The sequence below is a fragment of the Odontesthes bonariensis genome, chromosome 13 (genome assembly GCF_027942865.1).
Source record: "Odontesthes bonariensis isolate fOdoBon6 chromosome 13, fOdoBon6.hap1, whole genome shotgun sequence".
Classification (NCBI taxonomy): domain Eukaryota; kingdom Metazoa; phylum Chordata; class Actinopteri; order Atheriniformes; family Atherinopsidae; genus Odontesthes; species Odontesthes bonariensis.
The window spans coordinates 13,825,594-13,840,688 of NC_134518.1; the positions used below are offsets into that span (position 1 = coordinate 13,825,594).

The 15,095-nt window shown below is 39.2% G+C and overlaps 1 protein-coding gene across 1 annotated transcript; it reads right to left on the bottom strand.

The window, feature by feature from the left end:
* Positions 1-2,158: 2,158 nt before the first annotated feature.
* On the bottom strand, positions 2,159-4,924 carry adrb2a (adrenoceptor beta 2, surface a). Its single transcript, XM_075481045.1, has 2 exons — positions 4,760-4,924; positions 2,159-4,471 (listed from the first exon to the last, which is right to left on the bottom strand). The coding sequence occupies exon 2, from the start codon at positions 4,469-4,471 to the stop codon at positions 3,209-3,211; it is 1,263 nt and encodes a 420-aa protein (XP_075337160.1). The 5' UTR covers positions 4,760-4,924; the 3' UTR covers positions 2,159-3,208.
* Positions 4,925-15,095: the final 10,171 nt, after the last annotated feature.

A 15,095-nucleotide genomic window follows, 5' to 3' on the forward strand; every position in this document is an offset into this window, starting at 1 on the left:
AAACAGTAGTGAAAGAGGGAGGATAGCTTTGGCACTATCCCACCAAAACTTGGATCACATTATGGTGTGTCAGATCATGACATACGCTACTATGTTGAAATATGTGTGATATGTGCATGCCACATTGTAATATAACCTCTAAGATTTCTCAGTACTGTGACCCATAATCTCCTCGTCAACGAACATTTTGTTTAAGTTGTGCTGGTGTAAGTAAAGCAGTGGGTAAAGCGGGTAGTCTGGGACCAGACATTGGTGGTTGAACTGAATGTGCATTATAGGCAAGATATAAAACAGCAGTTGTGCTTGGAATGTTGTAATGTCAGCTCATCATTCAAGACTCGTTGCACATAACAGTGTTGTGTGGATTTGAAGGCATGAATTACAGTCCTTATTATACAGGAGATACTATTGATAAAACAGTAACCATTTATAACTCGAGACAGCTGAGGTGCAAGGAGAGGCCACTGCCAGGAGGGAGCAGTGTGGATGTATAGATCACAACCTGTTCACTTGGGCGAAAAAGGGTCACTTTGAAAGAAAGCGGCACAGAAGTCTACTAACACAACACCACAAATAGATAGCAGACATGCAAACAGTGACTTGCACAGTGCTTTGAGAATTACATAGATAAAAATATTTTTCAAAAAGCAGCAGTCAGTAATTTAGTGCCAATTCATCGGTTAATTGAGCGAATACATACAACATATCAAAAACTTGGTCAGGTTTCTTTAACAGATTTGTGCTTTCAGCATGCTGTACAGTGAGAATGTTTGAAAAAGAACAGGCTAAGAACATTTCTTATGACATTCAACCCCTGCATTTACTTTGCTGTAAATCCGCAAAAAGAAAAACAGAAATAGATCAACATGCTGGAAAGCTCGTTTTTCACATGGCAAACATTGACGCATGATGACACCGTATTTACGTCTGTTCCTAAGGTCTGTGATAACAGCACTGACCAAAGCTAGCTATGTAGTACATAGAGATTTTGTCTGAAGGAACAAAGTTCACAGTTTTGACGGTGTCAGCTGATCCAACTCCATACAGAGGCAATGCTACATGCACCAAAACATACGTCACTAGCACCGATATAGACTGGCAGAGAATCCCTGGTTCCCCTCCCACCTTCAGAGGCTACATTTAGCGTGCTGTCATTTTGATCAGATCATACCAGAGACTGCCAAACTAACTGGGGAAAGGGGTTACTGTTGAGCTACACCTCCATTACCTCTCTTCAGCCTAATGATCTTGCAAACAATTTAGTGTAAGGAAAAGGGAGAAACTTCCTCAATCAAAACCATCCATGCAAAGTGCTCATTGTCCATTAAAGCCTCCCTAAGTCAAGGACAAAAAGAAAAATTCCCAGGAGCCTGCAATCCTAAAATAGGTGATGAGAAACAATGTCTCCTTTCAGGTTGGACCTTTGGATTTCATCACAACCTGTACAATTGGAAACACTATACTTTCACTAATCTATCTAATCTATTTCTGTGTAGTTTTTAGGTGGGGGTTATCTGATTCTCCAGCTAAACAGCACAGATAATGTACTTATTCATGGTTATTGGGGACTGGGCTCAGCTGGATTGAGGCGTTTCCTGGAGACTGCACATCAAGAAGCGTTTAAAGAAGACTGACCGAAACTGACTGAAACAAGTGGAACAGCTGAAGCACTGTTCTGTGGATTCCCAAGTGTTTTATCCAAATGTTATACTTTCAGAGAGACAGAGACGTCCATATACACTGAGAAGAGTCTGGGAAATGTCAGAGAGCGGTGACAAAGGTGCACTATTCAGGAGCTGTCACTGTGTTTTGCCTTCTCTTTGTTGGGCTGTATTTGCCATCACCACATCTCGGCCCTCAAACTTTATCACTTAGCTATGTTGACGCCCTGTTTCTTATTATGTGGGGTTTGTACCCTTGCACTATGAGGAAATCGCTTCTCTGGTTGCAGTAAACACCGTTCATACTGAAACGTAGCAACCACAAATTTCAATAAACAAACAGGGTTTGTGCAAGCTCGTGTTCAATTGCTACTGTTGCATAGAAGGAACACAAAAGACTAACAGTTTTTCCAACACTTATGTAATAGCTATAAAATGTACCAAATAGTGGTTTGCATGTGACACTTTTGAGCTATGTTACAAAACGCAGGGTACACTAGCAAACTATGGAAGAAAAAAAATTTAAAAATACAACAAAAGAAAATAATTCATAGGATTTTATAAAAGCTGCAAGAATCGGAGTTGATAATTATCCATAATGCCATTGGCTTTCCTCTCAAAGATATCATATGTCTTTACGGGTTATAACATAATCTTGCTGATACAAGAAACTTTCAAGTTTTATCATAGTATTAACAGAGGATGGCCACAGGCATTTTTTTTCTCAGCTCAACAATGAGATACAGATTACATATCTCTGGTGCTTTCTGCTGACAACAGAAACTCATGTAACAGTCCGTTAAACAGCAAAGCAGACAGCAGGGAGAGGAGAGAGGCAGGTTTTAACTTATGTGTGGCTGATCTTTAACAAAAATCGCGATCAAACAAAAGTTCAGACTGAAGGATGCCAGATTTGAATCTCATCTGATTTGGAATGTATCTTTTGACGCAAAGCACCAAAGAGGTATGACCCCTTCTGATGCAAATAAGTTGCTTCATTACATGCGAAGTAAGTGCACTCAACTCAAACTGACAGCTTCCAACAACATTTACTTTGAGACTAAAAAAGCATCGTTTATGCTCATGAAAAGTGTGTAATCCATTCCCAAGAGCTTGGGGATAAATTCATACCCAGAAGATTCAGCTGAAGCAATTACAGCATCCACAAACAACTTAGTCAGGTAAATAAACAGCTGAGACATTGTCCTTGTTTAACTTCAGCGGGCAGAATGTGAAAAACAGTGAGTTAAGATAGAAATATTCAAAAACTGTGATGAGGTAGATGTAAAGTCACTATGATCAATGTAAAAAAAGATGATAACAAAAAATTTGAACATTACATACTTACTGTATTAGTTTACTGTATACAAAGAAAAAAGAAACACTTTCCTCAGCGGAACATGCTGATTGCAGTTCGGCAGTCACCGGAGACTCTGCCAGTCAAACTGACTGGCCTCACCTTCATCGGTCAGTTAGGAGAACGGTTTAGAATTGCAGTGTAAACACATCTGGATTTCCCTGTTGACTGGTGTCTCACAGTTCCAAGTTTACAGTGCAGTTGTTACAGTCGATAGGCCTTTGTTACAGTTGCCATTTGGGTCCATCGCTTTGTCCTCAGCACTGCAGACCACCACCCCCTTCCCAAGACACCCTTCATTGGTGTAGCTGTCCTCTGCGCTGCCTTTACTCCTCCCTTGCTGCTCACTCTGCCAGCTGTGCCTGCTGTAAATGTACTCGCCCACACTTCCCGGGTTACTGAGGCGGTTCCCCTTCATGCTGAGGATTTCCTTGAAGGCGTACCTGAATTCAGGACTCCGGCAGTAAATTAGTGGGTTGAAGGCAGAGTTTGAATAACCTATCCAGTTGAGTATCCTAAAGACCTGTAGGTTTTTTACCTTCCATATGGCCACCACCACGTTGAGCAGAAAGAAGGGCAGCCAGCATAGCGTAAAGATCCCCATGATGATACCCAGAGTCTTCAGGGCTTTGTGTTCCCTAAGGCAAAACTTAACCTTCTTTTGGCCGCGCCCATTGTTGGATTCCAGTGATTTGAAATCACTATTGTCACTATTATGAAAGCGACCAACACTTTGGTCAATCTTTTTTAGTTGCAGCTTTGCTTCCTGGAAAACTCGGCAGTAGACAAAAATCATAATGATCAGAGGGATGTAGAAAGAGATGATGGAGGAGGTGATGCCGTAAGCCATGTTGGTGTCAAACTCGCAGCAGCTACTGTTATCGATCATTTGCTGATCCGTTGCGTCACGTGATGTCCACCACTTCATGTGGATGGGCAGGTAAGATGTCAAGGCAGCAATCACCCACACCAGCACAACCACAATTCGAGCTTTGCACTTTGTCAACATTGACTGGTAGCGAAATGGTGACGTTATGGCCAAATATCGATCTATGGCAATGACACACAGAGTCTCAATGCTTGCAGTCACACAAAGGACATCGGTCGCAGTCCAGAACTCACACCAGAAACTACCAAAGTGCCAGGACCCTAAGATAATGTAACAGGCGCCGAAAGGAACCACAATGAGACCCATGACCAGGTCTGCACATGCCAGGGATGTGATGAAACAGTTGGTGACATTTTGGAGACGCTGAAAGCGGGCAATTGCTGTTATGACCAGGATGTTGCCAAAGACAATGCACAAAACCAGTACAGACATGACCATGCCCATTAGGATCATGATTTTGTCACTGTAATCTCTGTCATTCTGGCATGGCGAAGATGAGTTGATCATATCTGCTCTCAGCGAGGTGCTCACATTGAGGTATGCTGGAGGAGTTGTACATTCCATCTGAAGAAACCACAAGCACACACACACACACACACACACAAATGCACACGCATAAGCACATAAACGCAAAGAGGTCAATATCACATTTTAAATGTAAAATTACATAATATAAACAAAAAGGGGTAAAAAAAACTGTAACAAAAGCTTTAAATATATGCATTTAAAGGGAATATTAAGAGAAGAAATAGAATTACAGCCCCAACACAAGATAAACTATCTAACAATATTCAGCTTCATCAAGCTGTGAACACAAGTTAAACAAACCAGACATAAAACAAAAGTACAAACCTCAACAGGTAGTTGTGTTTTCTGCCTCCCATACACACAAAAAAAGTCAGTGCTCAGATAGTTCCTGCAAAACTAGTATCACATGCCCACTCCACTTTCTGTTTGTGTTGATCTCCGTGTGTCTCACTGCTCAGTCTTTCAGTTGAGCAGTGTTTCCTCTAATGTGTCTCCTAGGCTATTTGTCAGAGCCCTTATAACGTGCTGTGGTGACATCATGGTCAGCATTCAGCCAATCAGAGAGCCAGCCTGCTGTGGGTGCTGAGAGCTCTCAGGAGTTTGAACACATTGTCCCCGCAGTTGCTATTGCAGGGCTGCATGAGATAAAGGCTGCTCATACAAGCAAAAACTGATCATTTGCATATTTTAGATTTTTTTTAATTAGTGTTTGTAAAGTCAAGTCAGAAAAAAAAATTTGGCTCAGAATAGTAGCCCAGGACCCGAGGGGAGGCATGTGTGGCTGGTTGTGGGGTGGTGTCTCGCTGTTGCCTCTTAGTCTGGATCATATTAAAGACAAATTAAACTTTTTTTGAGTTTTTGTAACATAAGGTTGGATTAAAGTAATCCTTTTGGCAAGAAAAAGTAACATCAACGGATCTATTCATGATTTATTGGGTGGATAGAGTTTTACTGCACATTTTATCCTGACAAAACCTTGGAGTGCTGCTTTTTGTGCCCATTTTTTTTTTACTAGTTTAACACAAAACAAGTAATGTAGCAAAAAATAAAAACAAAATTGAGTCCTTACCAATACGGTCATATTCATTTAAAAAAAATTATATATATGTTTATGTAATGCTGAGGTTAAACTACAGAAAATGTTCTCCTATATCTGGTATCAGTCAACATCCATTATAATGATGAAAACAGCTGGATAACCCTGTAAAGTGACACATTTCCCCTGCAAATCTGAACAGCTCCCTGAATCACATTTTAAGAGATATGAGTGCTAAAACTAAATGCCAGGCTTGTGTTTCTTAATTGATGGTAGCTTTAGACATCCAAATATAGCACAGAAAAATGTTTTTTATATGATATGTCCACTTGAAAAATAATAATTTAAGTAACCTTAAATTGGATTAAGCGGGTATGTAAAATGGATGGATTTACATGATGTTAAATTAAAAGCCGAGAGAGGATGAGAAAGTTAGGGTTGGACAGAGACACAACATTATCAACGTTACCATAGTAACTTATAGACTTCCCTTCCTACCACTGAGCAGGCAAAGAAGAATAGACTTTGCAGCAGAACAACTGAATGAATAACATGTATTACTCTAAACACCATGCAATGATGTAGGTCACAATAGATTGGTGGGTGTAGCAGTCAATGTCATCAAAAAGAACAGAAGAGAGACTGTGAGGGGTATAAAACATTCATGCATCCATTTTCTATACCCGCTTAATCCGTCGGTTGGGTCGCGGGAGGGCTGAAGCCTATCCCAGCAGTCATCGGGCGAGAGGCAGGGTACACCCTGGAAAGGTTGCCAGTCCATCACAGGGCCACACAGAGACAAACAAGACGAGCAACCACACACACGCTCACACTCACACTCACTCCTAGGGACAATTTTAGAGACACCAATTAATCTAACATGCATGTTTTTGGATAGTGGGAGGAAGCCAGAGTACCCGGAGAGAACCCACTCATACACGGGGCGAACATGCAAACTCCACACAGAAAGGCCTCAGCTGGGAGTTGAACCTGGAACCCTCTCGCTGTGAGGCGACGGTGCTATCTCAACAAATCAAATGACTATATTATATTTACTGATTTATGTGAAGTACTGTATATCTATATATTTTGGAATTCAAACTCGTGTTTGCGGCTCATGTAGAAATACTTCAACTACCCTCTCGCTGTGAGGCGACAGTGCTAACCGGGTATAAAACATTTAGATCTAAATTTAAATGAGCATTTAAATCTTTCTTTATCAGGATATATAGGGTCATTCTGAGCGCCACAAAATCAAGACAAGTTGCTGTTAATCAGGTGTTTCACTGAATAAATTGTAAACATGACATGGTTACAAATTTATATCCAAATACGTACATACACATTAAATGGTATATCAAGCTATTTCAGAAAACAAAACATTTATACAGAAAATAAGTACTCCAGAGCTGCTCAACTTGCACATGCAACCTCCAGCAAAAACTCACAAATATCAATAAAATCACATCAAAACATTTTACAGCCTTTGAGTTTCTTGAAGCGTATACATAACCAAACCTGACATATGTTGTAAGTAACCTTTAACGCTTGGCCACTTTAAAATTAAGTTGTTAGCTTGAGAACACTTATATCACCTATATAAACAGCACATAAATTCAGGCAGCATACAACTGAGTAAAGTTTAAAAACAGGCAAAAATTCTGTGAACTTCTTCTCCCTGTAGTGTTATGGGCAAATATCTAACTTATGAAAATTAATTGTGCTGACTTACAAGTAATGCAAATATTTTATGTAGTTGAACCTTGCAAGTCAAAGACTAGAACGTATTCATCTACATGTTTTGGGTGCACAGCTTTGTTAAGTAGAAATAGTAGACACATCTCACTTTTCTCCCAATTATAACTGTCTGTTTGTCTTGTCTGTCCTGCCTCTGCGCAGACTGAGAGAATGTCTAACAGATACCTCTGTAAAGGTATGAAATGGCTCTCAGTCTAATGCTCAAGGGCATGATTTGGAAGCCCTGTACTTAACACTGTAAAAACCAAACCACATTAGCATCTAACTAGCTAACTATGTAGTTTAGCTAATGCATCAAGCAAACGTCTTACAAATAAGTCTTTCCGAGATGCCTCAGTTTTGCAAAACAGCTTGGTTTTCTCGTATAAGTTCCCTTAAAATGATTAAATGAAGAGCAAGTGTAGTATTTTGAGAATAAGTTTAACTCAAACTGAAGAGGCTCCGCAGACTTTACTCATATTCAAACCGAAGTTACACCCAATGGATTCTTGTCCCTCTATTTATAATGTATGTTTAGTAGTGATACGAAGGACCTGTTGTGTATTTGGATGTGTGGTCAGACTACCTACAACAATAAAAAATGTAAAATGCATCTGTAGCCTAATTCATCTGTTGTTTTCTCATATTTTGTGTAGGTAGAACGTACAGTGTGATGATCAGCAGCATTCCATTACTTTTGTTCTGGTTTATGTCCTCACAGTGAGGCACCAGTGGCTCCAGAGTAGTTGTCTACCGGTTTCAAAGTGGGTGGTTCAATCTATAGCTTTCATAGTCAACACTGTCATAGAGTCCTAGGGCAATATACCACCTTGCCCTGAGTGTGTTGTAAATGTAAAATACAGATATAAATAATACATCACACGATGACACTGATTGAAGGGGTCCTTTTTCTAATGACTTTGAAACCTAATTGTTTTGCTTGATTATCTTATTCAAATATGGTTTGAAGATCACAAAATCCTGGACTAAGAAATAAGCAATTGGATCTTATTCAAGGCTACTGCGTGGTATAAGAAACTTGCACATGACACATATGACAAAAGGAATCTAAAAAATGTCATAAGTTCACACACCATTAACCAGATACCATCAATGTTCTTGCAGACATTGCAGGCAGACTTTTTCTGGCGCCGCTTGTTGTATAACAAGTTTGGTGGTGTTCCTGTAAAATAAAAAGCAATCCAGTATTAGGTCATGCAACTGTTTTTAATTCAACTATGGTTATAGAATATAGATCATAGACAGACTATGAGGTTCTCTATAGTTAATTGCCTGTATGTTTGTGTGAGTAGGTCTTGGCTAAACTCAGAGAGGAGAGAGATGATTTCCAGAGCTCTGACTTTCAATGCATGCAGACACCACGGGAACTCAGCAATGAGCTCTCACAAACATCCATATGGCCGATGATGCTAAAACAAATCCTATCACTGAATCAAAAATTTCAAATCTCAATGCTCAGGATTCACACAGATGGTATAAATGAGACTTGGTGATATCTCGGTATATTGGTGAAAAAGAATCCTGACCATGTACTGCTTCCTGTTTTGCTTCCTAATTCTGCTTTTAACCTCTGGAACCTTTTGAACTTACATCATCCCCATAGCAGAGGTCTCCCTGATTGCTAGTTGTGCAATAGTTATTAAAAAAAAAAAAGAGAGGGAATTTGTTGACCTTTGTCTTGTTTTGTTAATGTTGGCAAGCCTCCATGGAAATCAATACTAGTATAACCAGAGTGCTTTAAAGACTTGACCTTTGGTGTTCTGTAGTTCTGCTATTTTGCTGAAATTTCTACTTGCACAACAGAAAACCCACAAGTCTATGCACATGTTGCTCTGAAGTTTGCAATACACACCATTTTACCCCATAAGATGTTTCCTTTTCATTTAGAGCTTTGAATTTTCCTCTTGAATCGAACTGGTGACATAAGAAGTCTTCCATGAAACATGCTGAGCACATTAGTGCTCCCAGCTGACTGTACACATCTGATTTCACTGAGCCCTGTGGCCTTATCTCCTGCACAACATACACGACAAACCCATCATGTTTAGCCACACTACTGATAAGTCAGTGTGTTATCGGTGACTTCCATACACCACCTTAAATGCTTTGTTGGGTTGCAGTTGCCATCTGAAGAGACTTAAAATGGTGTCAAAAGAAACCATTCTGCACAATTTTCATTGGTTAATTAGCAGAAGTTGTTCGAGCCCCAATGTCCTTTAAAGCTTTATGCTTACTTAATGCACATAAGAAACTTACCATGGGTTAATTCTGGTTCATAGATGCAGTACCTATATTTTAAATGTTTATTAAATGTAATTTCTGTTCAATGTCTGTTTTGGAAAGTGTAAGTGAATATGTTCTGTAAATCACAGCTGACTTCCTTAGTCTGTGACATCTGTCTTCCTGTATCCTGTCACTCCCAAGCAGAACCATTTCACATTCAGACAACCCTTTAACTGCCTTAGTTTCAGCCTTGACACCTCTGAAACATCGTCGCAGTCACAATCTCATATTGGTTCCACAGTCCTCTTTGGCTGAGAAAGTTGCAATTGACCTTCTGACGTAACATGCTCCAACCCTTCCACTTTATTTTTCCTGTAGCATATGAAGAACAATACCTGGGAGGCTTTTTTTTTCCCCTCTGGGGCAGTGGTTCTCAAACTGGGTGGCTAGCCTTCCGTGGGACTGCAGGGGAATTTGTTGCGGGGGGAGAGACCATGGGAATAATATGTCGTGGCACTAATTTGAATAACCATATTACACAACATGGCTTGAAACTAAATAAGACATTGCAAACTTCGAAATAAGATTTAAACCAAAGAAATTACAGTTATTTACTATATTTGTAGGTTATAAATTACATAAACAGAGTCTGACTTACCCAATTCCGTTTATCTTTCATGGATAACAAACAGGCAAAAATTATTCAAAATCAGACAAAAATTGATTGCGCATGTGAAAAAAAAGTGACTCACCTGCTGTGGACAGATTGGTTGTGTCTAATCCATTCAATCTTACTCTGATTCCAGGAATTATAGTCACTGTCAATCATGTCCTCATCTAATTCAATGAAACAAAGACATGGGATTGATCCAAAAAATAGACCACTAATTGGTTCTGTGGTAAGCGCCCTTAGGGAATTGTGAGTGAGTTCTGACCGGCAACAAACGGGTATAGACAAAGGCAGACATTTCAAACCTCTTTGCATTTCCATTTAGATAAGATAGGAAATGTGCTCTTGTTGCTAGTGGAATACATCCAAGCTTATGATACATGCGTTTTAGAAAAGCAGAAACAGTAGGACAACAAGTAATTAGTATAAACAGACCATATGCTAAAAAAGCTATGGACAAAGTTTACAAGATGTTGTTCTCCCAGCTTTGCCCAGATAGAGTTCAGACAGAGGAAATGGTTGTAAAAATATTTTACTGCACCATTCAACAACTTTTGGCCTGTGGTGTCCAGATAGAGCTCGAAAGATAAATAACAATGTCCTCATGGGGTCTGACCAGTGTAACACATACTTTACAGGCTTGTTTCAGGTTTTAGTACATGGATATAATAAATGCCACTGTAGTAGAGCTTGTAAATGTGAGTGGATTGAGTTTGTTTCACCAGCAGTAATTTTTCCAAGCAGCAATTGTCCTACTTTTCTCCATAACAAGACCCCTATGTGTAATGCTAATGAAAATATAAATCTTCCAAGGTGTAGTAAATTCTACTGTAGGCCATGATTAAGGGCAGATTTTTTTCCTTTCTTTGCTTGGCAGAAAAACGACCAGTCCCATGGGAGACACACCTTTTTTTTTTTGTCTGTCTTATTGATCTTGACGCACAAAAGGAAACACTCACAGGGAGTACTCGCCTGTTGTTTAAGAGGATTGAAGGTTGAATGCTGTGAAATATCTGGTGACCTGTTTGAAAACAGGAATTCTGCAGAAGGACTTACAGCAGTATTATTAGTGTAAATTACTGTAGTTACTTAGGGCTGAACTGCTCATTATTACCTATGTTTAACTACAGAAGGAACAATAATGTCCTCCTCTGTTGAGGGTTCAATTAGTTTGTCCCAATCAGTGAATAGTAGAGGGGATTCAGTTCCACACAGAGCTCTGTCTGTACGTCCAGTTTGGAAACACAGACGACCACAAATCTGGGGTGTACACCTTTTATTTAACTCTATTTTATTTATTTTATTTTTTTTGGTTGCACCCATCGTTTAACTGGCCTGCTTTGACCCTGGTCCCAGCAACTTTTCTTTTTCTTTTTTTTGCATGTGTATTTTTGTGGAGGAACATTAAAGTCAGAGGCAGTCTAGGACAGAGAAGGGACAGATATTCACTTTAGTCACCTCTGACTGGATCTTTTCCAAAGATTCTTCAAGTGTGATGTTTGTGTTTTGTAACTTCCACCCATAGGCTATTCTCAGACAGTATTGACAGTTTTGTTCCGTCAAGAAAAATGCTGCATTGCCCTTGATGCATATCCCCAGTCTCAGCTCTGAAAGCCACAGTTTACAGCATCAATTGAAGTAACCATTGACCCGTCCATTTCCCCCATCTTTGGTAAGATGGCAAGCAGTTACCCTGACTGAACATCCGATTTTGCATCAGACTCAGAGCCAGAGCCAACAGCAAAAAAAAGGCCAACATATGTGCATAATTTGTAGAGATCTGTGAGCCCAATTTCTGTGGTTTATCCAGTGTTACGTGCTGCTTTATTGTAAAGAATGGGGCCAAAGCATGAACATTTACTGTACTTTTGCCAACTGGGTATAAATGTTCTCAGAACATCTCAAAGAAACATGGAAACTGTCTGACAACAAAGTGATCCCCCTCCCCCACAGCCTTTCAGTATCAGGCTAACCACAGCAAACCACAGCAATGAGGCGTCAGAGATGATAATAAAAAATGTATCAATGCTTACAATATAGCAAGATGGTAAAAGCTTGAAGATAAAGATAATTTGCTAAAAAAATTGCTTCTCACAGCAGCGTGAGAGCACAGTGTGCCATCTATTGAAGGTTTTAGTAAAAAAAAAATATGCAGTAAAAGGGCCTGTATGTGATTAAAAACTCAATAATGGTATTTGTTAATAGTTCATACGAAGAAAGACAAACATTTACTTGCATCTTTATACCTATTTAAAATCATCGAACATAACTATCAGTATGGCAGATGCTAAAGTGGTAAATTAGAAATCGTATCAATGTGGCGCTGAATGCACCATGGCAATATGGGCGTGCCTAAATCTAATGGCAGAAAATAAGAAAAAAAGAAAAGTTTGATGCACAAGTGCAACCAATGCAAAAAGTTTGTCTGGAGCGCTATCATACCAAAGGGAGAAAAGAAAAGTTAATAAAGAAAACAAAAGAACGTCTAAATCCTCCTTTCTCAACGAGTTCAGGAAATGGCTTTTAGATAGCGTTATGAATAAATGAACAGCTGGTATTTTCTCTCCTAAATATGTGAAATGGAAGATTGACCAGAGGACCAATTGTGCTGCCACCACCATCTTATATGGTTTAAATGTCATTTAGAATTCATTGAAATGAATAAGCTATATCCTCTTCATGCCGAAATAGTTTTTCAGCCTTCTCAATCAGGTTCTTCCTTCATATGCACATGTGGTAGAAGAAGGAATGTTATTTCTTTTTTTACATACAATGTGTGTCACTTTACAGCTCTGAAATTGGGTAAATTTTTACTTTAAATTTGGAACTCTTATGTCTGTACGACTGTACAATTCTGCGTAACCGAAACAAGTGGAAATCGGGTGGACCCTTGGAATTCCAGTTCTTTGTTCCTCCTCTGTCTGCAATGATTAATGTGCAAATAAACAGACTGCAGGCGGAGTTCTTTCTCTTTGCCACTTAAGGAAGCAGCTTCATCCTCCAACAACTCCGTGCGTGTTCTGTACCACCTTCAAAGCTCTGCAACAGTGATTCATTGCAGAAAACAGCACACTTTTGACCCTTTCCGAGCCAAGTGAGAAAGAGGATCTGTGTGCAGAAATTAATATGAATAAAAAGATACCTTTTTTTCATGTTTCTTCCCAAAGGCATGCATTGGGAGGATCATCCGAGCAGGAACTGACAATCAGACAACACGGGCTCAGTAAAAGTGTTAGAATGCCCCACCCATCTGTTAGACTCTTTAAAAAACAGATACGAAATGACTTCATCAGTGTTTTTGATGGTGAGATAAGATGACAAAATTAACCAACCCTCCTCTTACCAATTTGTTTTTTACAGTTTCATCAAAGCTGGATTACTATTATAAAGTTCTATTCGAATAGTAGAACGTTATCTTCAGATACTAAATGCGCTTGTGCTTTTGCCAAGTTTTGGCTATGAATCTGCCTTTATCATATCTATGGAGCTTTTTTCAGTTTAACACAAGTTATATTAACTTTAACATGTAATTACCAATGATTATCTGATTGTCCGTGCAATGATCACAACAATATGGGCTGCTTAACTGTCAGCATAATATACTGAATCTGAGGCCTGCATATCATCAGGGAAGCCATGTTACAACCAATCAGTTTATCTCGCAGCTGCATGTATGATAACAACACAGACGGGGTAAAAACTGTTGAACTCAAAACACTGAAGTCTAAAATTTAAGTAAAAACAATGTGCCACATATCAAATTGTTTCGCATATCTTTGCTTTGTCACATTCTGTCACACTTTTTAAACGTGAAGCAAGAGCAGATTGTCTTTGATCACTGTGCTCTACTTGTTTTGGTAACAATTTACAGTCAAGTGGAGGCGCATTTTCTGCTGTCACACATGGACCAGATGGTGTCTGGATCAAAATGATGCATAAAAGAAATTCAAACTTTTTTCTGTGCACACCAGTTGTTTCGGATGTGCTGCTTTAAAATAAACTGTAAGGGCAATATTTGACTGAACTCCTAAAAAAAGTCATTTTGAGAACAGGTTTTAAGTAATCTTTGAATGTCATATTTTGCAATAAAAGTTCTTAGATGACTTTGTAGTTCTTGCAGTGAAACATGAAATTGGGATAAGACTGCAGGAACATCTCATTTCTTTCAAATGAAGATGAATTCATGACAAATGTGTCATTAATAAAACAAATTGGGGAATTATATGATAACAAGGAAAAACTATGAGTCATTTCATTGACCAAATTATTTAAAGCTATCATTAAACCAACATAAATAATATATTATATCATCTGTTAGAAACACCTGCTTTATTAGACAAGGATTTAACTCATGGTACATCTACAGTTTTCCCTCCATGTGTCTGCTTGGCCTTGAGGGCTTTGGGGTGCTGGAGCAGATCTCAGAGACAGACAACCATTCAAGTTCCCATTCACACCAACTGGCAAGACAGTTAACCTAAGCTGCATGTCTTTGAACTGTGTGAGGAATCTGAAACGGCCAGAGAAAGCGGGTGAACACGCAGCCACCACTTAAAAAGCCTCCAACTGGCCAGCGGGTTTGAATTATTACTCTTCTTGCCTTGACATGCTCCACATTGTGCTGACCAGTTGAAGTGACTGTACTCCATCTGCACTGACAGGAACAACGACAGAAGTGGTGTGCAAACACAGCTGTCTTGGATCAACCCCTGTGTTATATATACCAACTGCACATTGAAGATCAGAGTTAAATCCTTTACATCCAAACTTTCAGAAGATTAATACTCGTTTCTCTGAGGCACTGTCCTGCAATATATCAAATGACTGCATGTTAAAATCAGTGAGCTTGGTATTTCCAAAGCTGTTGGGTTTTGACATATATTTTTCACCAAGGAAGAACAAGTCTGAACATCTTAAAGTTCTTCTTAAAAAAAAAAACACAGACACAGAGAATTTTGCACATGATAGTTTCT